We start from the raw sequence: 27,699 nt of genomic DNA, 5'->3' as shown, positions 1-27,699 counted from the left end.
GCTTAGGTTTCAGTTAATTTTCTTTTCTAAATATTATAAAATACATCTTACAGTATTAATTTAACATCTTAATAAGTGGACTTTTCACATGGAAATGATTTTAGCTTCTGATATAATAATGAGAAAGGAGACCATGAAGTTGCATGATTATACCTATGTAAAAAACAACTATCAAAGGAAAAAAGCCCTTCTCAGTAAGTGAGTAGATTGCCCTCTCCTCCCCTCGCAGGTTTTGAGAGGAGTATATTCACTAATTTGCTTCTGTTTTCTTTGCTGAAGTTGGTCCGATGAGATGAACCCGCCACAGGTAATTCGGACCCTGCTTCCCCTTCTTCTGGAGTCGAGCACTGAGAGTGTTGCTGAGATCAGTAGCAACTCTCTGGAGCGCATCCTGGGCCCTGCAGAGTCTGATGAGTTCTTGGCTCGCGTTTATGAGAAACTAATCACTGGCTGTTACAACATTCTGGCTAATCATGCAGATCCCAATAGGTGAGCCTGACTGGGGAGAAGCCTCCGTTTCCTGTGACCTCCTGCTACCATCAATAAAATGTACCAACACTAGCTTCTTTATGTTGTTAATTAATAGATTATGATTGTGCTTTTTAACAGAAAGTTCTATACTTGTGTACGTTTTGTGTTCTTGTGGACACACATGAAAGGTTACTTGGAATCTTCTTTTGTGATTAATTCTTAGGAATAAACATGCTGTACTAGATGTGATGAAGTGTACAAAGGAGCATGATAAAATTTCTAGTATTTTTGTAACCATGCTTCTGAGATAGGTGTTCTGTGGAATTAGGTGGTCTCATAGCATTGTTTGACCTTGATAGTGTAGGCCATGTTGATGTAGGAGAGTCTTACAGAACAGTTGAATAAGTTACAGTTTTATCCCACTGAGAACTGTACAAGTAAAGGGTTCCAGGTATTGGGATTTCCTGCCTTTTTGTTGTTGAGGAATCCAGGTTTTCATCAGGGGCTGCCTTTTCTTTTTCTCTCCCTCCCCACTTCTCTTTCGTCCCCCCTCCCCCCTTCAGTCTTTCCCTCCCTTCCTTCCTCTTTCTAACAGTTTGAAATAACAGCAGTGATTCTTGGAACTCTTAGCCATCGACTACATCAGTTATCTCAGATTTTAGGAATTTTTAAATTTTATTTCAGTTTAATTCCTCAAAAATTTATTGAGCACCTACTGTATGCCAGGGTTTATGCTAAGCTTTGACAAAACAAAATTGAATATTGCCCTCAAAAGGTGTAGCCGTAAACAGACTTTGGATTTTTAAAGGTCAAGATTAGGAGGACATTGAAACAGCCCTTGTTTCTGGTAGTTAATTTTTCTTTTGGATTTTCAGTGGACTGGATGAATCCATCTTAGAGGAGTGTCTCCAATATTTGGAAAAGCAACTGGAAAGCAGCCAGGCTCGTAAAGCTATGGAGGAATTTTTCTCTGACAGGTGAGCTATGTTTTGTTCTCCTCGGTGAACATTTTTGAATATCTCCTGGAAGTAGGGACCTGTCTATGTTGACTTCGGTGTTCTTTCTCAGGGAATTAAAAAGCCTGCTTAGGTGTTTGTACCTCTGGGAGGACTTTGGTTAACTGCTGACTCCTTGAGGTTATTGGTGGAGGGGTTGATTTCATGAACACCTGGCATTGTTGACTCACAAATGACCAGTTCCCCTAGAGAGGATGAGATTGTGAAGAAATAGAAACGGATGCGTTTTATGTGAGGCTTAATGTGATTCTTCCATTTTTACCCTCCTGCCTTTCAGTGGAGAACTTGTGCAGATCATGATGGCAACAGCCAATGAGAACCTCTCTGCTAAATTCTGTAACCGAGTTTTGAAATTCTTCACCAAACTCTTCCAGCTGAGTGAGTGACAGCTTTTAGTAATCTTCTTAAGGGAACTTTGATGTCCAGCTAATGACTGTGCCTATCTTCTGCCCAAGTATAACTATGGCATGAAAATGCTAACATGTGGAGAGAATCCCTCAGAGATAGTTTGGAAGGAAGTCGAAAACTTCCTTGGAGCCTTTCCCCCTTTCCTAGCTCACAGTCTGCGCCTTCCTTCCTTTCCCCCTGCCCTCCTTCGCTGACCTTCGCCTCTCGGTCTGTCTCCAGCTGAGAAGAGCCCTAACCCGAGCCTTCTGCATCTCTGTGGTTCCCTGGCACAGCTGGCTTGCGTGGAGCCTGTGCGTCTCCAGGCCTGGCTCACCCGCATGACTGCATCGCCCCCCAAAGATTCCGATCAGCTGGATGTGATCCAGGAGAACAGGCAGCTGCTACAGTTGTTGACCACGTACATTGTTCGGGAAAACAGGTAGGGCACCTGCATTTATTTCACATGTTCTAACGGCCCCAGAAATAAGGTGAGATCACTGCAGCTGTCTTTCTTTCAGGAATCAGTCGTGAGCATTTTCAGTGATTCCATAGCTCCCTCTCAATAGACTCAAGGAATCTAGTGGCTCTCCTTGATTTTTCCCATGGAAAAACTTTTGCAGTGACTTGGCATGTCAGTTGTAACGGGGATGAATGTTTTGTGCTCTAGTAGCCCAAGTCCACAACTGGGCTTAGTGTGTATAGTCATGCATTTAATGTTTAAATTTAAACTCCTTAATTACTCTTATACATTTAGAAGTGTACAATCAGATTCCTGTTGATTACTTACCAACTTGCTATTTCTTCTCTGTCAGCCAAGTCGGGGAAGGTGTGTGTGCTGTGCTGTTGGGCACCCTGATCCCCATGGCAACAGAGATGCTGGCCAACGGTGATGGGACTGGTTTCCCTGAACTCATGGTTGTGATGGCTACCCTGGCCAGTGCAGGTCAAGGTGCTGGCCATCTTCAGCTTCATAATGCTGCTGTGGACTGGCTGAGTAGATGGTAAGAGGGTGAAATTGGAGGAACGCATCTGTATGTTACAACATTGCTCTTAGAGAAAAGGGGGATAATTAATTACAGGCTATTTTCTGTAGCTCAGAGTGAGTATAAAAGAAATTTGAATCTCTGCCTTTTTATTGGGGATTGAGGGAGTAGCCAGTAACTGTTCAGTTTAGATTTAATCTTCATTATTTTATTAGTAGGATTTTCTGTTCATTATTCCTGGGAGAAGTCTTGGGGAAAGTGTACCACCTGCCACTGATAGGAACAGAGCCCCCAACTTCTGATTAGCCACATAATTTTCTAAGAATGCCTTTGATTCACAGTGTCCACAAATTGATGCGAGATATGTGAAGATGCTTCCTTTCTTTGATTCCTTAGATGATTTTGTGTGTTTTCTCCCCCCCCCCCCTTTTTTTTTCTTTGGGACAGCAAGAAATACCTGTCACAGAAGAATGTGGTTGAAAAACTGAATGCCAATGTAATGCATGGAAAGGTAAGACAAGTGAGGAGTGACAGCAGTCAGGGAGTGGTGATTCTTACCTTTGTGGCCAGGTGGAAGTCTCCTTCCTGTTGGTTTCTGGCCCTGGCTAGCCTACAGAGGATAAGGCCTATAATCTCAAAGGCCTAGAAGTGTGTAATTGCTAACTGCATGCCCTTAGGCCTCTTCTCGGTGGCAAGAAGTGATAGGAAGGAAATATTCTGGTAAACAGACATCCAACAGAGTCCTTCCTGAAACAGTGAATTACTGCTATTTTTAGGTATTGGCATGCTCTGGAAAATTGTCCCCTGCTCCTGCATTGGAACTGTGTGCTCTGAGTGTTATACGGAGTTACGGTCTACCTCCTCAGCTCCAGTCCAGATGCTAGAATTGTTTACTTTACCTGAAGGTTCAGGTCACTGTGCTGAGAAAAAGGGTGGAAACTGGTAGAAATCTTGCATTCAGGCATTTTCTCCCCCCACCCAACCCGTGAACCTGACATGGTGGCTAAGAGCAGATAACTGGCCTCTGACCCACCACAGCACCATTCGTCTCTCCCTGCTTTCTTGCTGATCTTTATCCTTTCCACACTGAACTGTTAGAGTGCAGAGTGAAGGAACTTAGAAATCTGAGGCTTTGATGCCAGACTTTTGGGTTATTTTTAGGCAAGCACGAACTATCTGCAGTGATTTGCTGGAAAAATTTTCCCTTGATCTCTGAAGCTATTCCTCCCCTCCTGCATTAATTAAAAACCCAGTAATTTAAATATCTTTCACTAATGGTTAAAAAAAATGGTAACAGCAGGAAAAAAGCCAATGAGAGCTTATTCATACTTTTAATATAGCCTTTTTTCTTGAGGTATAATTGACATAGAATATTATATTAGTTTCAGATGTACAACATAATGATTTGATATTTGTTTTTATTGCAGAATGATCACAGTAAGTCTAGTTAATATCCATCACCATACGTAGTTAACAAAATTTGTTTTTTCTTGCAATGAGGACTTTTAAGACCTACTCTCTTCATAACTTCCAGATATGCATACAATAGTGTTTATTAACTCTAGTCACTATGTTTGACATTACATCCCCATGACTTATTTATTTTATAACTGGAAGTTGGTACCTTTTGACCCCGATCACCCGTTTCGCCCATCCTCCTACCCCCTGCCTCTGGCACCACCAGTCTGTTCTTTGTATCAGTCTAGTTTTTTCTTGAATGATTTTTGTCTCCATTTCAACTTTTTTTTCTTGATTTCCATTGTACTTCATTTTATAAAATTTTTTAAAGAGTTGTCTTTGTGCTTAAGAAAGAATGAAACACACTGATTCAGTACAGTTTATTGACCAACTACATGTAGTCATAGTGCTAAGAGCTGAGGAAATAGATAATTAAAACATGTTTTTCTTCTCTGCTTTTATACTATTCCTTTAATATTGAGCTTTATTGGGAAAAGCTTGAGAAAACACAGTTTACATAATAATCGAATATGGAGAACTGAGGTTTCCATGGTGTGGTGGTCTTCTCTTACAGCATGTGATAGTCCTGGAGTGCACCTGCCATATTATGTCTTACTTGGCTGATGTCACCAATGCCCTGAGCCAGAGTAACGGTCAAGGCCCAAGTCACCTCTCAGTGGATGGGGAAGAGCGGGCCATTGAAGTGGACTCAGACTGGGTGGAGGAGCTGGCAGTGGAAGAGGAAGACTCCCAGGCTGAGGATTCAGTAAGTAAAGTAACCACCACGGTCATGGCTGATCAGCACTTGCAGAGCTCACACTAACAATCCTTTGGCCTTCCCTTGTAGCCCCTGTGAGCTTCAGAACTCTTTCCAGTCCTTGTTGCTTTCTCACAGCTTACATGACTAATGCCAGACTGATTTTCCAGGCCTGCAGAGCAAGCTGTAGGGCTCTAATCTCTTAGGGGAAGGACCGTTTAATAAGCACATGCCTTCCTCCATCTAGAGGCACTTGTCCTACAGTTTCTTGGTTTTTGCATCCAAAATGGAGTTTCAAAGATGAGTTCTTCATGGGGATGGTGTGAGCTCCCTTGTAGAGAAAACATAAGATTTATTTTTTTCTTAGCCACAAAACCTTAAGGTCTCACCTGAAATTGCAGCATATTTATAGCCTGCAAGCTATCTCCAATTGGAGTAGGTTTCTACTGGTCATTTATGAGTCAGTGGTTTACTCTCCGTAGGGTGTGTTTTTATGGGTCCCTGTGTAGAAGGATATATTTCTGATTAAAACTATTATCTTTGAAGGATGAAGATTCTCTTTGCAATAAATTGTGCACTTTTACCATCACTCAGAAAGAATTCATGAACCAGCATTGGTAAGAGTATTTTTTCGTTTTAGGTGAGGGTTTGCTGGGCCTTGATTGTTGGGACTTCTGGGCTCATTGGCTGGTTCTCATTCTTCGTAGGTACCACTGTCACACCTGCAAAATGGTTGATGGGGTGGGTGTGTGCACAGTATGTGCCAAGGTGTGCCACAAGGATCATGAGATTTCCTACGCCAAGTATGGATCCTTCTTCTGTGACTGTGGAGCCAAGGAAGATGGCAGCTGTCTGGTGAGAGATTGGAACATTCTCGCGGCTATAAAGGGTGACGTGTTGGTGACACAAATGCTTAAGCCAAACTGGGAAATTCCCATGTCACCTTCATGGTGGCCTGGGTCTAGGACTAAGTTCTGGTTGTCATTGATTAGCTATATAGTCATGGCCTACGCACTTCACTTAGAATATTAGAACTTGCAATGTCCTTAGAGATCTTGCAGTTTTTTAAAGACCCCCTCCACAATTTCAAGACCTATTGCTATGAGTGGGTAAAGTACCAGATACTAGGTGAATACAATGAAGATCAGAATTCAGGCTTGTGGATATTCTTTAAATGGTTAGCCAGTGTCTCCTTTGGGTCAGATTTTCCTTCAACATCTTAGGCAGTATTTCATCTATGCTTGTGGCAAGACTTGGGGCCTCTGGTGTTTTCTGTCCCTAGGCTCTAGTGAAGCGAACTCCCAGCAGCGGCATGAGCTCCACCATGAAGGAGTCAGCATTTCAGAGTGAACCCAGAGTTTCAGAGAGTCTCGTGCGCCACACCAGCACCTCCCCGGCGGACAAGGCCAAAGTCACCATCAGCGATGGAAAGGTTGCTGATGAAGAGAAGCCCAAGAAGAGCAGCCTGTGCCGCACAGTGGAGGGCTGCCGGGAGGAGCTGCAGAACCAGGTGGGCTCCACTGGCGCCCAGCATGGGGTTCAGAGCACAGAGCCTGGCCAGCTGGTCCACGAGTGATTGGTGCACCAGGCTGTCCTTGCGGCTCCACTGGTGGGCCTCGGGTTGTTTTCTCCTCCCTCTAAATTTACTGATTTCCACAGTGGAATATGAATAGTGTGTGTTGTCAGTCGCTGCTTCATAAGGAAGAATTTATGACTGAGGAGTGTTCGGGAAGTTTGTGGGAGGGTAAATTTTAGTTGTGTAACACTCTAGAGCACACTTTCTTGGTCAAGCTTCCTCATCTGAAGCACAGAACACAGAAAATGATTTGAGTGATTATTTTCTCAGTTTTCCTAAGGACGGTGCATAACTAGAGGCACTCTAGATGCATTGGGGAGAACTTAACTAATTATACATGGTGGGTGCATTCAAGCAGTAGGATATCGACGTGGGATCCCTGGTTTAGGAAGATTGCTCTAGGTTAGTAGCACAATAGCGTATTGACTGGAATCAAATCCAGTGTTATTGGAGAGAGTGAGATGAGGGCTAGAATATCAAACTGAAGTGAGGAAAGTGGGTTCTGGATTCTGTAGGTAGTTACTAGCAAGATTGTGATGATGAGCATGACCCATTATTTTTCTGTCTTTTTTTTTTTTTTTTTTTCACTTGTGTATTTGGATTTTTCTCAGGCCAATTTCTCCTTCGCTCCTCTCGTGTTAGACATGCTCAATTTCCTCATGGATGCCATTCAGACCAACTTTCAGCAGGCTTCAGCTGTGGGGAGCAGCAGCCGGGCTCAGCAGGCCCTCCGGGAGCTGCACACAGTGGACAAGGTGGTCGAGATGACAGACCAGCTGATGGTGAGTGTGTCAGCGTCGGGGAGTTAGGTGCCTGTGGGAACCAGCACGTTGACTGAGATGCCAAAGTGCGCTAGGTACTCTGAGGAATATCCTTAGAACAGTCAACCCCTGGCCATTCAGAACTTAGAATTTAAGGTACCGTGACATCCAGTGTGAAAATCAGCATGTGAGGTGTGTCTTCCAGAGAAGGGAATCCAGAGGTCATTCGGACAAACCCAGTGAGTAAGTCTCCTTTTTAGTTCACATAAATATGTGAACCCCTGGATGTGAGGAACGACATTTGGGGGAAATTATAATAGTTAGAAATTTCTTCTGTATGTAAAATAGAAGACCTCCTTACTGTATCTTCTCCCCTAAGGTTCACCTTGTTTACAAAAATAATGCTTGTCCTCTTTGGCTTATAGCCAAAGATTACCTTTAGGTAATCTTCCTTTAATTCTTCCTAAAACTTGGGTTGTAAGTTGTAAGACATTATCCACTTTACACCTGCTGCTTAGCACTGACTGTAGGGCCCCTGGCGTGGTCTGCCTGGAGTCTTTAGCAGCTGTGTAAAGTAGTAGAAAGTAAAGTGTCGGCATTTCTGGAAGGAAAGTGTGAAAATGAGTGAGGTACACAAATAGATCTCACAAGGTGACTGCTGTTAAGGGAAGCATAATCACTTGGTAATACACACACATATATTCTCGTATTTTATTAAAAATCAGTCACAGTTGGGAATTCCCTGGTGGCCCAGTGGTTAGGACTTGGCACTTTCACTGCTGTGGCCTGGGTTCAGTCCCTGGGCAGGGAACTAAGATCCTGCAAGCCATGTGGCGCAGCCAAAAAAAAAAAAAAAGGCGTTTTAACATTTTTTAAAAGTGAATACTTTGTATTAATTTAGCTTTATGCAACATTCACTGCGTTGTTCTTATTGGACTGACAATAATTTTGCTGAATTTACCTAACTGTCTGTGGATTAGAGATTGCAATCCATTGCTTTAATTAATTAATTAATTAATTAATTAATTTTTGGCTGCGTTGGGTCTTCGTTGCTGTGCTCGGGCTTTCTCTGGTTGCAGCGAGCAGGGACTGCTCTTCGTTGCGGTGCGCGGGCTTCTCATTCTCGTGGCTTCTCTTGTTGCGGAGCATGGGCTCTAGGCGCACAGGCTTCAGTAGTTGTGGCTCGTGGGCTCTAGAGTGCAGGCTCAGTAGTTGTGGCACATGGGCTTAGTTGCTCCGAGGCATGTGGGATCTTCCTGGAACAGGGCTCAAACCCGTGTCCCCTGCATGGCAGGCGGATTCTTAACCACTGTGCCACCAGGGAAGCCCAGTCCCGTTGCTTTTGAATAACTAAATTGTGCAGTGTCTCAGTCACATGAATAGCATGTGTATGAATCCACTTGATCTTTTTTGCCTTATTACTGCCTTCTCTCTCTGCTTCCCTCTTTGCCAGGTTCCCACATTAGGTTCCCAGGAAGGTGCCTTTGAGAATGTTCGGATGAATTACAGTGGAGACCAGGGCCAGACTATTCGACAGCTAATCAGCGCCCATGTGCTCAGGAGGGTGGCTATGTGTGTGCTCTCCTCCCCTCATGGGCGCCGCCAGCATTTGGCTGTCAGCCATGAGAAAGGCAAGGTGGGTCCTCCAATTCCTTCCCTTTCATTTGAGGTCATGTTTGTCTTAGGTGCTGAGCAAAACAAATAGATGACTACACTCAGATTGGCCCTCAGGGAAAAAGTCTATTGCATTCCAGCAAAGCTTCAGGGGCAGAGCTCAACAAACTTTTCTGCGTGAACCCTGAGTTACTTTATTAGACTTAGGACCAGTGTGACTAGAACAGAGAGTCTAAATAGTTAATTCCCACTCTATTGTGGGAACCCCTAGGCGAAGGTAACGACTGGTGGTTTCCTAGGACACCGTGGCTCCCAGTCTTTCCCAGTTTGGCCACTCTGAGGACACAAGTGGGGAGAGAAGAGTCTTCATAGGAAGGCTCAGTGATCCTTATTTAGTTCTTTCCTGCCCTCCCAGCCCTCTAAGGGCACAAGGAAGTTTATTGTGTTTTATAGAACCAGGAGAGGTTGGAGGAGAGTATCCTAACTCACACTTTTCTATATTCTGACTTCTTCATTATCAGTAAAGTTGTTTTAGTCACACCTTAAGTGAAAAACAAACCAGAGATTAAAATAGCTCTAAAATCCTTTCAAAAACATTCTCAGAGAAAATGAGAAGGGACAGTAGTATATGGGAATTGTTTAAATATTTTATGAACTGATTATACGAAGAGAAGTTGGTTTCTTTTGTCATCTCTAGAAGGAGGAAATGAAAGGCATTCCATTCTTTTAACCAGGGGATGTATGACTGATACTGGTCTTGGAGTTTCCTAAGAGACTTGCCCACAAAAAAAGCCTCCAAATCAGTAGCTCTAGTGAAGGAACATTTTTTTATTGCTCTGTGTTTTCTGAGAGGATCTGGGTTAAGAATAAATTGGTAATTATTCCTTTGCAGATCACTGTCCTGCAGCTCTCAGCTCTCCTGAAGCAAGCAGATTCCAGCAAAAGGAAGCTGACTCTGACCCGCCTGGCTTCTGCCCCAGTCCCCTTTACTGTGCTGAGCCTCACGGGGAATCCGTGCAAGGAGGACTACCTTGCTGTTTGTGGGCTGAAGGTAACAATCCTGATCCAGGTTTGGTTCTGTTAAGCTGTGGATCCCAGTCACCTTCTCTCCCCTGTTTTCAGCACCACTTTCTCTTATTCATTGTTGAGATCAGAACTTAAAAGCCATTGGGAACACAAACGAAATCTCTGAATTTCTTCCAGATCTTCCAGATTTCTTTTGTATTGGAAATAATCTTTGTGTGTTCTTGACACTTGAATGTGTTACTAGACAGTCTGAGTACTGTCTGGAGGCAGGGAATATTAGGGAAGAAAAGGCAGCGTTAGAACTCTGAAATTAATTAGGCTACTTTCCAAATCATTTTTTAACCATTCTGTTCCTTCAACCATGTCCAGGACTGCCATGTGCTGACCTTCAGTAGCTCAGGCTCTGTGTCGGATCATTTGGTTTTGCACCCTCAGTTGGCAACAGGAAACTTCATCATCAAAGCCGTGTGGTTACCTGGTTCACAGACTGAGCTAGCGATCGTCACTGCAGATTTTGTCAAGGTATAGTTACAGCTCTTTGATGATCTCGTCCTAGAATGGTTTTGCTTTTAAATCCAGAATGCCTGATCTCCATTATATGTGCTTGCATCTCTTAGAAATTAAAAATGAAAAATCCTAACATTTTGTGGCCTTTTGTTATGTTGTTGAGCAGGAGCTATCTGTGTGCAGGTAGCAGAAAATTGATTCTGGTTCAACACCCCCTGTGTCCAGTTCACAGCTGTTAATTACTGTACTTGGTATAGAATTTGTTGATGTGTATCTCTCCTCTGCTCATTCCTAAGAGGCAGTGAAAAGATACTTTATCATCTTGTGCTCATTGTCTAGTACTTATAGGTGCTTGCTGAGTGGAGAATGAGTGTTCATTCCTCACTGATTGCAGCTCTGTGGGTTCACCAGGATAGTTTGGGCATGGGACTGAAATGGATCTCCCTTATTTGATCTTTCTTCCTTCCATTCTGCAGATTTATGACCTGTCTGTTGATGCCTTGAGTCCAACCTTCTACTTTCTCCTGCCCAGCTCAAAGATAAGAGATGTTACCTTCCTCTTCAACGAAGAGGGAAAGAACATCATTGTTATAATGTCTTCGGCTGGGTACATCTATACCCAGCTCATGGAAGAGGCCAGCAGTGCCCAGCAGGGACCCTTCTATGTCACTAATGTGCTGGAAATAAACCACGAGGACCTGAAGGTTAGAACACATGGCACTGTTCCCTTCTATGCCAGGTTTAATTAGCCTAGCAAGGCTTCTGTTGTTCGTTTCTCTTTTTTCTTCTAACTTTTCATCTAATAGCAAAAACTTCACTCCTTTAGGACTAAACTTGAAGTTCCATTATTCTCTTGGTATTTTTAAGGTTTCCTGCAGGGATCTCATACTTCAAGAATGAGACCCCATAATCATGGTGTAAAATGAATGACCAGCCAGAGCAGAAGCTGGTGCCCCAGGCAGCCTGAGAAGTTAATGTGGATGTTGTGTCTCTGTTGTGACAGGACAGTAACAGCCAGGTGGCAGGTGGCGGTGTGTCTGTCTACTACTCGCACGTGTTGCAGATGCTGTTCTTCAGCTACTGCCAAGGCAGGTCGTTTGCAGCCACCATCAGTAGGACGACGCTGGAGGTGTTGCAGCTCTTCTCCATCAACATCAAGAGGTGGGGATGAGCACTTAAAGTTGAATTTCCACAACGCCCATGTTCAGCAGGAGAGCTCCGCCCCTCGCAAGGGCTCGCCCTTCCCTGCTTGGTGTCTTTAAATCAAGTGGTGTCCAGTGTTGGTAGGTTGGGCGGCCTGCATGGTTTGTCTCCCACCATGGAGACCCCGAAGCTGTAATAGGTAGTTTGGGGAGCCACTGTCACTCAGAAGGAAAAGCTAGGGTCAGGGTAGCAAATGTGATTTTAATTTGATTACTGAGTTTTGAGAAGAGAATGTAAGTTTCTCCTAGACACTCGTGCTGCTAAGATGCCCTTTAAGTTTCCCTCCTGGGGGGTTGATCAGTAAATAGAACATGGTGTCAGCAGATGGGGCGAGCTTGGAGCTTGGGGAGGTGGAGGCTACCATCAGACTTGTAGGTGACGGGTGTGTGAGGTAGTGAGTGTTTTATTTAAGGAGGAGGCAGCAAAGTTTTAGGGTCTCTTTCCCTCTTTCTTACTGCCACTGAAAAGCACTTTGTCTCTGGCCTGTATTTTGTGAATTACCTGGTTTGAGATGAAATAAAATGGATACCATTCATACGTAGCTTGATGTGCTTGGAAATTCTTAAAAGGACAACGGGTTATCAGCCTTTGGCAGCTCCGTGGCCCTATGCAGTTGACAGCCTTACGCACATAGGGCCACCTATTCCCTCAGACAGTGGAACCCAGCAGCTGACTGAGATCCTAAACCAGGGCTCCTGCTGGGGGCGCACATTGGGGTGTATGAGAGTATTTATGTGGCTCGGAATAAGACTGAGACTCGTGGGTAGTTTGAGTCCTTGGGTAGGTATATTGCTCTGAGAGTCCAGTTGTTCGTGAGGATGGCCTTTAGGTCAAGAAAAGAACTGTGAGATGGTGATTGACACCCTAACTGTGGCCACTTTTGTTGTCTGTAGTTCCAATGGTGGCAGTAAGACGTCTCCTGCCCTTTGCCAGTGGTCTGAGGTGATGAACCACCCTGGCTTGGTGTGTTGTGTCCAGCAAACTACAGGAGTGCCCCTGGTAGTTATGGTGAAACCAGACACTTTCCTCATCCAGGAGATTAAGACTCTTCCTGCCAAAGCAAAGGTCAGTGCCCCGTTCTCCCATCACTTGAATAGACTGTGAACCTGCTCTATTTTTATATTTGTATGTCATGTCACTTTGCCAGCTCTTTCAACGGAGGCCTATAGAAGAATTTTCTCTTACACACCTTTTCTTTGGCAGCCTCAGCACCCCCTCAGTTGACCATGAATCCAGTTGCTTCTCTGCCTGTTTCTGTAGGTTCTGATCTATAGGTGCAGGAACTACCACTCCTCTGTCCCCTCCTCCTAGATCCAGGACATGGTTGCCATCAGGCACACGGCCTGCAATGAGCAGCAGCGGACAACGATGATCTTGCTGTGTGAGGATGGCAGCCTGCGCATCTACATGGCCAATGTGGAGAACACCTCCTACTGGCTTCAGCCCTCCCTGCAGCCCAGCAGTGTCATCAGCATAATGAAACCTGTTCGAAAGCGCAAAACAGCTACCATCAGTAAGGCCCCTCCTCAGAAGACTGGTAGGGGGCGGGGACTTAGAGTAGACCGTTGTAGATAGCCATGAAGAAACAGGGACTGTCCTGCTTGTGCGGCTCATAAAGGTAGAGGTTGTGCTAGCTAGTTTCTCAGAAGCAGAGTCAGGGTTCCTGAGGCCACTCATGGTCTGTGCACGGCAAGCACCTGTTGGCTGTCCACTTCAGGCAGCAGTTCCTAGGTGCCCAGGAAAGAATTCTCTCTCGGACCTGGTTTGAGATGGTTTTCTCTGGGTTTAAGAAAAATGGCTTCCCTGATGTGGTGTGCAGGATGGAACTGATTGAGGAGTAGATCCTTTGGCTGGTTCATTCTCGCCGACTGGTGTAGAAGCCGTCATAGGTGTCTGAGCTGGAAGTCTTTGCTCCTGAGTGATGGAGGAGGACTCTTCAGGGAGTGAAAGCTTGAATTTAGGAGTGAGTGACTCGGACTGAGCAAAGATCTTTACAGGATTCACCCCACCATCTGGAATTTGTTCTAGAGTCTATGTTTGAGATAATCATGCAGCTCATCCTCCTATAAAGAAATAGTTTCCTTTGTTTATTTTAAATAAACCAGCTCTGAGAGAGCTGCTTGTTATTAAGTGTACCCAATACTGAGATAAGATTTCTTTGCCCCGCTAGGTTGTGTTGTGGTTGGGGATGATGACTGTTGGACAGCTGACCACGTGTAGGCGTCGTACTGATGCAAACCTTACAATCCCAAGTTGGCCTAGAAAGATGAGGGAGTGTACGTGTGAGCTTAGGAGCACAGAGGTGGTAGGGATCGCACTAATGTTGCTCCGTGGCAATCTGATGCTGTTCTCCACAGCAACTCGCACGTCTAGCCAAGTGACCTTCCCCATTGACTTCTTTGAACACAACCAGCAGCTGACAGATGTGGAGTTTGGTGGTAATGACCTCCTGCAGGTCTACAACGCACAACAGATAAAGCACCGGCTGAATTCCACTGGCATGTATGTGGCCAACACCAAGGTGAGGACTGACTCCACCGTGCTGGGTTCAGTCGCTGGGTAGAAGGACTCAAGGACACATCTAGAAGGTTTGAGGACACATCTACTCTTAGAATACAAGACTCACAGTCATTAACCCTTGATTCTAGTTTCATGGTCCCTAGAATTAATGAATATTCTCACTTCCACACCAAAGGGCTCCTATTCCCGTGTTGTCAGTAGGGTTACTGTGCACAGGGCAGCAGGAGGTGGTTAATGCTGGGGAGAAGGAAGCCTGAAATTGAAGAGTCTACTCCCTGCTTCTGTTTTCCCATCCTTGGAAGAAAAGAAGTCAGTGCTGAGGAGTTAAAAAGGATAAAGGTCTTTTGTGGGCTCACACGTTGTGTCACTGTCACAGGAAGGATCGAAAGTTTGCCCTTAAGAACTTGTAATAATTTTATGATATGTGCCTCTTCTCCCTCCAGCCTGGTGGCTTCACCATTGAGATCAGTAACAACAACAGCACTATGGTGATGACAGGCATGCGGATCCAGATTGGGACCCAGGCGATTGAACGGGCCCCATCGTATATCGAGATCTTTGGCAGAACCATGCAGCTTAACCTGAGTCGCTCGCGCTGGTTTGACTTCCCCTTCACCAGAGAAGAGGCCCTGCAGGCCGATAAGAAGCTGAACCTCTTCAGTGAGTCCCCAGCCCCTAGCGTAGACTGTATCCTTCTCGTTATGAATTCTGACTGGGTGGCCGCTTCTCTGTGGCTTTCCAGTATTCTAGGAACCCTCTGCTCTACTGATAGCTCTGTGGTCTCTGCCATCATGAAACTTTGAGCTTCGTTTGAGATATAAAGGAAACAAGATGACAGGAAAGGGATATACTCGAGAATGGGAGGGGTAAAGACAGGGTAAAACTCTGCTTCAGGGCTCACTTCTGTAGGGTTGGGTAGCCTTGCTGATGGGGCTGCCTGCGTGTTTGGGCAGAGAGGCAGCAAGATTAGCATGTGAAATCGCAAGGCTTTCTTAAGGCGCAGATGCAGGCCTCAGGGCACATGTCACTGAGAGATGTTTAGCAATGCCTTTAAACCCTCAGAGTACACATCCCTGAGCCTTTCATAAGGCGGGCAACTTTCCCTACCATTTACTGGCCACCTGTCTGATACTTTTCCTTCCAGAAACAGTTGCTGTTGGTATTCATTCATGATGATGATCTGTGCTTTGAACAAAAGGAGTGTTTAGAGATCCCTGGGGGTGGAGTTGGGAGATACGGTACCCTGATAGCACCAGAGGATCCCTACACCGGTGCTTGGCGACTCTTCTTCTGAGTAGGAGACTTCATGGGCTTTTGGTCCATGGAACTGTTTCTACACGTATTCAGCATCTATACAAGATGAAAGTGCTACTGAAGTCTCAGGAGATAAAGTTCCTCTATGCCTGTGAAATCAGTGAGGCTTGCTACTTTGTCCAGACTAGTCTGGTCTTTGCTTTGGAGGTGGTGGTGGTAACCCTTCAGAGAATGTGCTTCCTAAAGGCTTGCTCTTGCTTACTGCAGTTGGGGCCTCGGTGGATCCAGCAGGTGTCACCATGATCGATGCTGTAAAAGTCTATGGCAAGACTAAGGAGCAGTTTGGCTGGCCTGATGAGCCCCCGGAAGAATTCCCTTCTGCCTCCGTCAGCAACATCTGTCCTTCAAACCTGAGCCAGAGCAATGGCACTGGAGACAGTGACTCAGCTGCCCCTACCACCACGAGTGGAACTGTCCTGGAGAGGTACCAGCACTGGCAGGGGCTGACTTCAGTTCTCACCGGTTCTCACTCTCCCAGCAGAACCTGTGTCTCGAGAGAGTGAGCCTCTAAGTGTCCCAAGTCTGGCCTGTGATTTTTTCAGGATTTCACTCAGTGTCTCCTTAGTGTGCAGACAAGGCCTGGAGGCGGCTCAGAGCCATCTGACTCCCAAGGCTCTGCCTGGACCCTTCTGTCCCTTCCCTTCTCTTAATAAGCTCAGGTACCCTTTGGAGTAGCCAGAGGCTGCTGACCAGAAGATGCTTAAGCCAGTATTATAGATTAGGATCTAGTCTTGCTGAAGTTATAGGGAAAAATCTTCCCTTTCATTCCGATTTCATCGTCTTCTCATCTTCCTCTGCAGCAGCTACTTCATGTGGTAATAACACTGCGGGCAAGAGGCTGTCCCAGGCATCTTGTAGCAGTTCAGAGCCTCCTGAGGCTCCCCCCAGTGGCCATCTTAAGCATTGCGCTTGGCTTCTTTGCGCTAAGGAGCTGCTGGTTTGCCATGGTAGATGCGGGATGTAAGATGTTCAGTTCTTACATTGTAAGTCGTAAGAATAGCCTGGCTTGGAATCACTGCCTCCCGCCAGCAGCCTCCCCACCCAACCCCTTTTCTCTCTCTTTCTCCCCCCCCCACCCTATTCTTATATTGTTTGCTTAGGATGTATTTCCAGGTTTCTCTGAGCTTCACATTTTTTTCCTTTTTTTTTCTTTTGCTTCTCCCCCAAGTTCTGAAACTGAGTCCCTAACCAAGCTGGACCGGTTAGTATGCCCTCTTTCTTTTCTCTGCACGAGCGAGTGTGTGTCAGAGAGCGGTGTAACTGATGGCGTGGCTTTGCCTTGATTCCGCTTCTGTGGAAAAGTCCTCCTGCTTCTTTCTGTTCTGGTCATTGCATGGCTGCAGAGCTGTCCCGTGTCAAAGTGGAGAATGTGGAGGGTTGTACGTGCGTGCTTGGTGTCGGCCGCTTCAGACTCTTAGCCTCCCCTTCCTTACCCCATCCCTCTCTGCTTCCTCTCTACAGTGGATGAGAAGCGGGGAGGGGGCGCCGGGACAGTGGAAAAGTTCTACTGTCTGAAAAGCCACCAGAGAGCTTGTTCTGTCCACCGTGGTTTTATGTCCCAGGTCTCTCTTTCCTGGCTCTTTACTGCCTTCCTCTGCCCCTTGCCCTTTTTCTCTCCAGCTGCCTTCTCCACACTTTCCCCTCTCTGTCCAGAGCTTCAGCCCTCAGGATGTTGGTCTTTTTACTGTGCTGCATTAAACCCACAGGAGTGAGCCCTTGGGAGCGTGTCACTTGGTACCCTTCAGTGGTTGGGTTTCCTATCCTTCCCTTAGAGAAAATTACCCAGTTTCCTAAAGGTGCTTTATAGGACCCTTTGAACATTGGCAATTGGCGTGCACCTGAAAATACAGCTTGTTCTCTTCCCCGTACTTGGGGAACTCATACGAAGTGCCTTTGTGCATTTTCTTGGAGGTGTAAGTAAAATATAACCCCAGCTCTCCCAGTATAAGAAGATGGTTTTAACCTTTCCCTTTGTGTGTCCCCTTTGCCTACTGATCTATGGGGCACCTGAGCTTCGGGTCCCATTGCATCAAGACTGTTAAGCCCTTCTCAGTGATCCCTGCCACAGGCAGCAGGAGGAAGCACATTTATCCTCTTTGAGGAAGAAAAGCCCTGTCTTGGAGTTACTACGGATTATGAACATGGCCTCAGGTTGATCTCCGAGCAGGAGCCAGGTTTCTTCTGGCCTGTAACACAAGGAAACGATATGCATGGTGCCTGTGGCAGGTCTTATTGTGCTTTGATTTTGTGTTTGGCATTCATTAGCTGTCCCCAGGGTCCTCACGACTGTAGTCTGTGCAGGCTAAAGCACCAGGCAGAGAGAAGGGTTGTTGTGCTCACACCAGCTTTTCTGTCTCCCTAGGCTGGTTGTGAGTTCTTTAGAAGCCCTGGAAAGCTGCTTTGCTGTTGGCCCAATCATCGAGAAGGCAAGTTACTTTTTTAAAGCACATGGGAGCTTTCTGAAGAGGCAGGAAGTCAGTGGAGTCATCAGAGGCCTCGAAGCCTTGCAGCTAAAGAACATTTATAGCATAATCTTGATTTGCAAAGATCATCCAGAGGAATCTTCAGCTTAAGGCCTTATGTCCTACTTTTGGGGGACCCATAGTGAGAGTGTTTTGTAGAATAGGATGAGTGCTGATTAAAGAACACTGTTCCGGGAGTCATGACCTTGGACTCTCTTTACCTGTATTGTGGGAGGATTGTAATTTCTGAAATTCTTTGTTTTGCTCCTTGTGGTTCATGGAGCCTAACCTAGTCCTGGTGGCCGAGAAGGGAGGAGGGGGTGGGGGGCAGAGTGTGGGCAGTTTATCCTGCATGGATTTGGTGGGGTTAGTGACAACCCTGCTGTCTTCTGCATCAGGAGAGAAACAAGAATGCAGCTCAGGAGCTGGCCACTCTGCTGCTGTCCCTGCCAGCGCCTGCCAGTGTCCAGCAGCAGTCCAAGAGCCTTCTGGCCAGCCTGCACACCAGTCGCTCAGCCTATCACAGCCACAAGGTAATCAGGGGTGCCTTCTGTTGAAGCGTAAGTTGTGGTACTGACAGGGAATCAAGCAAATTGGCTTTTTGGATGTAAAGCAAAGGCGTAGTAAAGTAAGGTGGGGAGAGGAGAGCGTTGAGATTAGAGCCACACATCCTAAAGTTTCTCCTGAGAAATTAATGAATATCACTCAAAATGAGAACAAGCCAGTCATGGGCCACTGGTTTGCATTCATTTTGTTCTGTTACTCTAATAGGATCAGGAAGATTTAAGGAAGGGAGGGGAGGGATGCTTGGGTAGGGGTGGCTTCTCACTGGCAGAATGGGGCGGGAAGTCACTCAGGAGGTCAGGGCTGCTGGCATGTGCACTCCTGCAGCTGTGCCACAGCCCTCAGTGAGGTGTACTTGCTTGTGATGAATTTGGTAAGTGGTTGTTGGAGAGACTGAGGGGGAAATCTGGGGAGAGAGGGTCTCACCTATAAAAGTAAGTAGCGACTGAAGGCAGTAAGTTAGGCCAGTTTCTATAAATGGGAAAGATTGTCAACAGTTCACATCCATGAGGAGGAAGCCACCAGCCCAGATGCCTTGGTTAGCTTTTGTGCCTCAAACCCAGAGAACTGAGAAATGTGAGTTTAACCTGGTGAACCTCTCAAGGAAAGGCGATTTTGGAAACATAGCTTTGGTATGAACCTGCAAAGAAATGACTTCCATAGGAAGGAGATCTGGGATGTTGTAACTCTGGAGAATCGGCTGGTATTTCTAGTTTTCCTATCATACTTTGATACTGATTTCATGGCTTTTGGTTTTTTTTTTTTAAGCGTCTTTAATGTTTTATTATATGAAGAAGTTGAACTGTGTTGGGCTGCTTTGAAGATTTGTTCCAGGTAGTCAACGGTAATTAACCTGTTCTCTTGAGAGGAGGTAGCCATCCTGATGATCTGTCAGTTCCCCTCTCCTCTGTGCTTTAGTACCCAGGCCTTCCTTGCTTTTGGTTCATCCTCTGTGATTCCTTTGTTGTAGGATCAGGCCTTGCTGAGCAAAGCTGTGCAGTGTCTCAACACATCCAGCAAAGAAGGCAAGGATTTGGACCCTGAGGTCTTCCAGAGGCTGGTGATCACAGCTCGCTCCATTGCCATCATGCGCCCTAACAACCTTGTCCACTTTACGGAGTCAAAGCTGCCCCAGATGGAAACAGGTGAACTTGGCCTGTATGGCTGTGGTCCTGAAATCTGCTTACTACACCACCTTCTTTACTCTCTCATCTTCTTCTTGTTCTCACTGGCTTCTGACTGACTTCACACTCTGAGACAGGGATTGTACTCTCTTGTCTTTATATCTTAAAGGGCTTTTGACATTAGAATTGTATAGTTCTAAGTAAATGCTGTTTCCAGTGCTTACCCCTTGGATTGCTCTTGAGTTTATTTAGTGCTCTGGACATCAGATATAATCTGTCTCTGAATTTACTACCTCTTTAAGATCTTCAGGGTAAAGTTAAGCTTGTGCCCTGGTTGCTTTAAAGTAATAGGATCATGTCTTTTGCTTTCGTGCTGTACTTTTGCCAGTATTTTATTAATATCTGTAGCCTTTCTCAGTGCTTGATTCTATTTCCTCCTCTCTCCTCACATTGGCTGGGTACCAAACCTGCTTTGCTTTCATCAAATAGAGCTTATTGATGCCTTTACAGTTCTGTTATTTACATATTTCCATATGCTGTCATCATCCTGTTCCTCCTCTAGTACTATAATTCACGGATCATTCTAGAAAATTGCAGATGTTCCCCTAGCTTTTAGAAGTTGAACAGTTGCACCTGAGATCTCTGAATCTGCTGTAAGCTCCTGAATGCTCCCCTTCTACTTAATTCTAACATACAATGTTTTCTGTGATATTCCTTTCCCAGACTGTTTTTTTCCTAGATGTGCCTGCTGGAGTCTAGGGATAGTTGGCATATTGACTGGGGCCCCACTTGAAACTCCCTCCCCAGGCAAGCTTCCTTGACCTGAGTTAACCTTAAAACAAATTAAATTCCATCTTAGATTTACCGTCGTTAATAATTTTTTTTCCTCCTGCTTAGAAGGAGCGGATGAGGGGAGAGAACCTCAGAAGCAGTTGGAGGGAGACTGCTGTAGTTTCATCACCCAGCTGGTGAACCACTTCTGGAAACTCCATGCATCCAAACCCAAGAATGCCTTCTTGGCACCTGCCTGCCTGCCAGGTATCATGTTAAAAGGGATACTTGATAGTGAAGCCTGATGTAAGTTTTTTCTTGGAACAGATTGAACTCTTCACCTTTAGCCTTCATCATCCATCTCTTCCAGAGTGGATATTTAGTGAATATTTAGGAAACAGAAGCCTGTGAGATCAGTGTTCCTGATAGAGGAATTTAGCAGTGTAGCAGAGAAGTGGGACTTGCTTGTGTCTCTCACGTCAGATTGAATACTTCACATAAAGAAGTGTGTGCGTGTGTGTGCCCTTAGTGGTGTTTATAATTGTTTTTAAAAAAGTCTTTGAGGGGACTACCCTGGTGACGCAGTAGTTAAGAATCCACCTGCCAGTGCAGGGGACACGAGTTTGATCCCTGGTCCGGGAAGATCCCACATGCCACGGAGCAACTAAGCCCGTGCGCCACAACTACTGAGCCTGCGCTCTAGAGCCTGCGAGCCACAACTACTGAGCCCGTGTGCCAGAACTACTGAAGCCCGTGTGCCTAGAGAGCATGCTCCGCAACAAGAGAAGCCACCGCAATGAGAAGCCCACTCGCTGCAACTAGAGAAAGCCCGCACGCAGCAACGAGGACCCAGTGCAGCCATAAACAAACAAACAAATAAATAAATAAATTTATTAAAACAAAACCCAAAAAACATCATACTAGAGAATTATTTTATTTCTAAGCTACTGCTGCCTTTGGTATTTAACTTTTCACACTGTCTAAGGTTTTTAGGTGGAAGAGTAGTAAGGTTCTGAATAGCAATCTAGAAAAGTAGAAGGACCCCTGTTACTCATTTGTGTTTGGACATTGCTTGGGCAGTAAACCCAAAAGGCCTGTTAGGGTCATCTTTATCACCTAAGGTTTGGGGATAGTAGGGAACATTTAGACTCTGCTCAGCTCTTCACATTTCTCTGCCCTGTCTTTTGATATCCATAGAGAGTAGACACCTGTTTATTTCTGTGATGCAGGATATTTGGAAAGGCTTTTGGAGACAGTTAGGGAGATTTAGGAGACTATTAATAAAACAAATCACAAACAATGCCTACAGCCTACATTCTATGTGTGTGTTTTGTTTGTTTGTTTTTCTGTGTGTGCTTGTCATTTTCTTGTTAGCTTGACCTTTACATGGGCGTAAGAATTTGTACTTTTGTCTTTGGCTGTCAAGTAGTTGGAATTTTTTTCACCATCTGTTTCTCCCCTTTAGGCCTAACTCATATTGAAGCTACCGTTAATGCTCTGGTAGACATTATCCATGGCTACTGTACCTGTGAGCTGGACTGTATTAATACAGCATCCAAGATATACATGCAGATGCTATTGTGTCCTGTACGTATCATTACAACCCCAGATAATCCTTATCTGGGAATGTCTGGAAAAAATTTTTTTTATAAGTTTGCTAATTAATGAAATAAAACAGACTTAAAGGAGGGTAATGGGAATTAAGAATTTTACATATCAGTAAAGCCTTTAACATCTTACTCATTCCATGGAAAAGAAGGTTTGAAAAGGGAATGGACTTGGTTTGTTTTGTTCAGTGCTGAGTCCCCAGGGAATATACTGATGGTTGCTTCATAGTTAATGCTAAGTAAGTATTAATTAAATGAGTACCTGAATGAACATCATCAAGATCTATTTCCAGTGACTCTGGCACAGAAGCTAGTGTTGGAAGTACTGATTTTAGCACAGAGCTAAGTGACCCTGATCATCTGATGAAAAGCCAAAACCAATTTGTAGGCAGCCAAAGGGACTTCAGGGCCAAATGACCTGCCAGTCTATTACTAGGAACTAAGATACAAGAATGTAGCATATGGGGCTTATATATGCCAGGTTGGGGAAATGGGCTTAACTGCTGACCTGATTCAGCAGGTTGCAGGTGAGAGTAGGCAGATCTTCCACATGCATGTGATTGTCCAAGAAAGGAAAGTGTTTTATAGACAGTTTCATGAATAATATTAAAACCTAAGAATGATGGTTTCCTTTCAACCTCAGGATCCTGCTGTGAGCTTCTCTTGTAAACAAGCTCTAATTCGAGTCCTAAGGCCGAGGAACAAGCGGAGACATGTGACATTGCCCTCCTCCCCTCGAAGCAACACTCCAATGGGTAATGTGAGGTCTGGGTTTAGGCTTGTGCGAGTGTGGCGGGGGGAGAAGGGAAATAAAGCACTAGGACGTGCTGCTCATGTTGACGAAGGCCCTGGAGACTTTTGGTTATGTATCCATTGTTTTACGCTGCCTTATTCCATGAAGAATTGAAGGTGGTGTATAAAAAACGCATAGTAAGTAGAATAAAAAGAAGGAAAATCGAGGCCAGGGGAAAATAAAGGTACAATAGTAAAATCAAGCCAAGGACATAAAATCTACATCACAAAGTCCTACATGGCTGTTAAGTGAAGATCTTATTTTTGGCTGAAAACTTCCCAAAAGCCAGAGTGAAAATAAAATGAGAACAGTTCAAAAATCACAGTGACTGAAGAAAAAACCCGCCATTTTTCAGGAAATGAAAAATTTCCCCGCATGAAAGCTCTTACATTAAGGGTCCATTTTGTTGCCTAATGGGTAGTATCTTCAGCGGACTTACCTACAATAAGATTGACAGCAAATTTCACAAGAGATTTCCCTCTTGATACAGTTGGATACGAGTCAAGGACATAACATTTAACATTTTAGGAAAAGCAATTCTACCAATTGTCAATCTTAGCAGTAGTATATTGTGTAACTCTGGTTACTTGGTTTAGCTCAGAAGTTAAACTTCCAATGAAAGTCACATACATAGTTTAAATTTTATTTTAGTCACATGATAAAGAGTAAAAAGAAATATTTGAAATTAACTTACTAATAATCCAATATATCAAAAATATTATTTCAACACATAATATAAAAAATTATTAGTAAAATATTTTCCATTCTTAAAAAATTTTTTGGTACTGTCTTAAAAATCTAGTGCGGGGCGGTGGGTGGGAGGGAGGTCCAAGAGGGAGGGGATATAGGTATACATACAGCTGATTCACTTCATTGTATAGCAGAAACTAACAACATTGTAAAGCAATTATACTCCAATAATTAAAAAAAATCTAGCGTGTACTATATACACTAACATCACATCTCCATGTGGACTAGCCACGTTGTAGCTAGTGGCTGTGGCTACTGTGTGGTCCAGTGCAGGTTTAGAGGAGCGCATGCAGCTTCACGACCTTTAGACAACCTTCCTTGAGCATCATTCATCTTAAGCTTTTGATGAGTCAGGCAACAATTTGTGCATCTTTTCTCTGTGGAGAAGCTAGAGTCCGGATAGTTTATGTTTCCAGTTAAGGTCATGTCCACATACTTTTTCAGCCCATTGAGTGGAAGGCAAGGTCTCCATCCTTTTCTGATAATTAGGAGTCTAAGCTGGGCTTCTCCCTTCTTAGAGGGCTTTTCTCCTTCGTACAGAAGCTGGTCCGGGTAGGACCTGTAGTGCTGTGCTGGAAGAACCAGCTTTCATTTGATGGTTTCACATTTCAATTGGTTCTTCTCTTAATGATTATGTAGTGTGAAAATCTCACTGACCCAGTTGTTTTGGGGGAAAAAAAGTAAGATAACACTCCAGGCTGCCATGACAGATAATAGATAAACATCTCAATTGTATTATTTTCCCTGTCTTGTCCAGGGTCTCCTGAGGGTTGGCACAAGCTCATGGGACCTGCTGGTCTTAGATTGTTCTGCTTTATGGAATCCAAGGGTTTTTGTTTCTGTTTTCCTTCATCAGCTGGAAAAGACTTCTCCTAAGTGGAGCAGGCTGTCACTGCCAGCCCCACCTTCCCAGATCCTGCTAGGTCCAGGAAGCAAGAGAAAAAGGCCAGGCATGGCTCCCTGGAATTTATCTCTAAAGCACAGGGCACTAGCTGGTAGCTTGCTTGTCTTGGTTTTTGTTTGCTATGTAGCTTATCTTACCACATGCAGAGGGAGGAAAGAGCAAGCACCTTCAGGTGACTGGGGTTTCTTTGACTCAGGAGACAAGGATGATGATGACGATGATGATGCAGATGAGAAAATGCAGTCGTCAGGGATCCCGAATGGTGGTCACATCCGTCAGGAAAGCCAGGAACAGAGTGAGGTGGACCATGGAGATTTTGAGATGGTGGTGAGTCTCTGGCAGCAGGAGAGGGGAGGAGGAGCCTCAGAACTCTCCTCTAGCTCTTGTTCAGTGGACTTCCACAAGCTGCCGTTTACCACGGGACACTGACAGAGCTTTCTCTCTGCAGTCTGAGTCGATGGTCCTGGAGACAGCTGAAAATGTCAACAATGGCAACCCCTCTCCCCTGGAGGCCCTGCTGGCAGGCGCGGAGGGCTTCCCCCCCATGCTGGACATCCCGCCTGACGCAGATGACGAGACCATGGTTGAACTAGCCATTGCCCTGAGCCTGCAGCAGGACCAGCAAGGTAGAAGGCAATGCCAGGAACACAGCGGCCCATTGGTCTTGCACAGGAAAGAGGGTTTGGCAGTTACTGATATCCCGCTGACTTAGCTCGTCCCCAGATTTGGGGAGAGGTTGATCTGGGTGCGAGCTGTTCAGAGATGCAGGTGGAGAGTGAGAGGGATCGTGGTGGGATTTTTAGTCTGGGAGCCAATCTCATAGTTTCTGTTAGTTTGGTCTTTTGGATTATTTCCTCCCAAATCTGTTAGATTCCTCCAGCCTGTGTCCTGCCTGAGCTGAAGGAAGGCTTCCACCATCTCTGTAACTAAATTTGGTGGGTGGACAGCGATGGCTGTTGAGTAACTTCCTCTAGGCCAGAGGGGGTCACACGCTGGTGAGTTTAGACTCCTGAGGGCAGCAGGTGGCCAAGCGGCGCTGTGGATGGGGTCTGGAGGGGATGCTGTGCTCACTCTCCACTTGTTTCCCAGGCAGCAGCAGCAGTGCCCTGGGCCTGCAGAGCCTGGGGCTGTCCGGCCAGGCACCCAGCTCTTCCTCTCTGGACGCAGGAACCCTCTCTGACACCACAGCATCAGGTAACTGTCCACAGCAAGGAGCGCGGCTCAGGGCCCCAGGACCCTCAGGCCTCGTTTCCAACGCTGTGAGAGTGTAATGGGCAGCTGCTTTGACAGGCCATTCTGGACTTCCTGCTTGTGCCTTTGCTCTAGAAATGCGGGTGTGGAAGGCATAGTGATGCAGCTTGGCAAAGGCATTCATGGCTCTGCTTCCCTACACTTTGCATGCTGCCTGGCTTCAGCTAATTCCCCAAGGAAAGGCCAAGAGAACAGCTTGCAGGTTGATCGGCTTTAGAGCTTAAATCACAGCTTTCAGGGTTCTTCACCAGAGTTCTAACATTTTAGACAGTTTCAAAAGGGAGACAAGAAATGGAGCTCAAACCTTTTAACTCTTTTCTCTTCATTTGCAAATAAAAGTGAAGCTACAAGAAGCTGAGTTACACTTCAGGTCAGCGTGGGATCTGAGCTTGGTGGGTAGGGTTTTTATGGACAATTCAAATGCATAGGAAATCTTCAGACCTCATTTTGTGTTTACTTTCAATCTCTTTTCCTAATCTGATAAGAAAAAAAATATGTCCTGAGTGGAGAGTTGGACCAAATAGAGGAGGATGGAACATCTGAACAATCTACTGGAAAATCAGCCCCTGAGTAATTTAAGGGTTGATTGAGAGTTTTCAGACTGATGTGTCCCTCTATTTGTTTTCTTTTTTCTTTTTTTCTTTGTTTCTTGTTTTGGGCGTTTTATCCTGGATAGATAAGAAAGGGAGAAACTGGCTGTCCCCTGTCGCCTGCTGCCATGGCTTGTTGCTTTTCTTAGGTCTCTTTAGTTGCTGTCATTTCAGGCTTGGAGGTCACTGTTGTGCTGTGCCAGTTGTGTTCCTACTGTGCTCTGTGGCTGTCTCGGCTTTTCTCCCCCATGTATCTCATCCAGCATTTTCCTCCTGTCTCAGCTCAGCCCTGATCCTGGATGCTGTGGCTGTCTCTGGGGAATTTCCTTGCTTCATTATTAGCATCTGATGAGGATTATTAGGAAGTTTGAAATTTCCAAATGAGCTCCCCTCTGGACCATCTGATTAAAAAAACAGACAAGGTTGATTTGAGAGCTCATGATAAGTGATTTCCTAGCATAAGCATAAATTGATTGCAAAACAAATCTCATGAAAATTCAGAATCTATGCTTTTGAATGGTAATGGCTATTTTCCAATCTCAGCAGGTGTCAGTAACACCTAGACTGTGGTGACCGTGAAGCATTTTAGCTAGAAAACTGAGTGTCCATGTCACAGATTCTTCTTGAATCTCTGCACTGTTTTACTTGCACTGTGATGTAATAGCGAAGGAAATGCCCAGTGAACTGGGTTTTCACTTCTGTCTAAGTACTGTTTGCAATGTACCATGTATAGTGTTTGTTCCTGTTAGTGATTAACCAGCAAAGCAAATCCTTCCCTTTTTTCTTTGACAACAGGATGTATAAACTGCATTGTGTCTTCTGCACTATGTAGTTTGATGCTTTTGCCCCAAAGAGGGGTTTTTACCTGTAACAGCTCTCGTTACTCTCTCAGCTCCAGCCTCAGACGACGAGGGCAGCACAGCAGCAACTGATGGTTCCACCCTTCGGACCTCCCCTGCTGACCACGGTGGTAGTGTGGGCTCGGAGAGCGGGGGAAGTGCAGTGGACTCGGTGGCTGGCGAGCACAGTGGTAATACGGCTGGAGGTCCTGATATCCTTGGGCAGAGAGGGTGGGGACAAAATAGAAATCCCTGCGTGGGTCCTAGGATTGGTTTCAGCAAAGGGGAGTTTAATTATCTGTTAGTGGAAGAAAGAAATGACATACATAATCCCAAATCATGATTAGTTGAAAACAAGGATGGTACGACTTTGAAATCAGTCCTACGGTGGCTTTTGCTTCTTCTGTTGTGGAGGAGATTTTGGGCAGTCCCATTGTTAATGATCTGGTAT

General features: G+C 45.2%; 1 protein-coding gene across 8 annotated transcripts in view; it reads left to right on the top strand.

Moving 5' to 3' along the window:
• UBR4 (ubiquitin protein ligase E3 component n-recognin 4) overlaps positions 1-27,699 on the top strand; it is a 129,979-nt gene that overhangs the window by 39,771 nt on the left and 62,509 nt on the right. The window contains exons 29-61 of one of the 8 annotated variants that reach the window (XM_028164692.2): positions 280-489; positions 1,347-1,448; positions 1,765-1,865; positions 2,115-2,313; positions 2,687-2,875; positions 3,305-3,368; positions 4,890-5,081; positions 5,619-5,689; positions 5,780-5,927; positions 6,355-6,582; positions 7,260-7,430; positions 8,863-9,045; positions 9,916-10,074; positions 10,419-10,571; positions 11,033-11,260; positions 11,560-11,717; positions 12,653-12,824; positions 13,071-13,272; positions 14,117-14,280; positions 14,723-14,939; positions 15,801-16,017; positions 16,762-16,794; positions 17,956-18,019; positions 18,454-18,588; positions 19,590-19,764; positions 20,467-20,550; positions 20,641-20,781; positions 21,980-22,101; positions 22,765-22,876; positions 24,765-24,895; positions 25,017-25,194; positions 25,658-25,762; positions 27,308-27,439. In XM_028164692.2, coding sequence (XP_028020493.2) covers positions 280-489; positions 1,347-1,448; positions 1,765-1,865; positions 2,115-2,313; positions 2,687-2,875; positions 3,305-3,368; positions 4,890-5,081; positions 5,619-5,689; positions 5,780-5,927; positions 6,355-6,582; positions 7,260-7,430; positions 8,863-9,045; positions 9,916-10,074; positions 10,419-10,571; positions 11,033-11,260; positions 11,560-11,717; positions 12,653-12,824; positions 13,071-13,272; positions 14,117-14,280; positions 14,723-14,939; positions 15,801-16,017; positions 16,762-16,794; positions 17,956-18,019; positions 18,454-18,588; positions 19,590-19,764; positions 20,467-20,550; positions 20,641-20,781; positions 21,980-22,101; positions 22,765-22,876; positions 24,765-24,895; positions 25,017-25,194; positions 25,658-25,762; positions 27,308-27,439 — 4,940 coding nt within the window. Of the gene's footprint in view, positions 1-279; positions 490-1,346; positions 1,449-1,764; positions 1,866-2,114; positions 2,314-2,686; positions 2,876-3,304; positions 3,369-4,889; positions 5,082-5,618; positions 5,690-5,779; positions 5,928-6,354; positions 6,583-7,259; positions 7,431-8,862; positions 9,046-9,915; positions 10,075-10,418; positions 10,572-11,032; positions 11,261-11,559; positions 11,718-12,652; positions 12,825-13,070; positions 13,273-14,116; positions 14,281-14,722; positions 14,940-15,800; positions 16,018-16,761; positions 16,795-17,955; positions 18,020-18,453; positions 18,589-19,589; positions 19,765-20,466; positions 20,551-20,640; positions 20,782-21,979; positions 22,102-22,764; positions 22,877-24,764; positions 24,896-25,016; positions 25,195-25,657; positions 25,763-27,301; positions 27,440-27,699 lie in introns of all 8 variants that reach the window. The other 7 variants (XM_028164691.2, XM_028164693.2, XM_028164695.2 and 4 more) reach the window with 7 other exon arrangements.

This window comes from Balaenoptera acutorostrata, chromosome 1 (assembly GCF_949987535.1).
Source record: "Balaenoptera acutorostrata chromosome 1, mBalAcu1.1, whole genome shotgun sequence".
NCBI classification, from domain to species: Eukaryota; Metazoa; Chordata; class Mammalia; order Artiodactyla; family Balaenopteridae; genus Balaenoptera; species Balaenoptera acutorostrata.
Note: the sequence above shows the minus strand (reverse complement) of the source record. Positions and strands in the feature narration are given on the sequence as shown.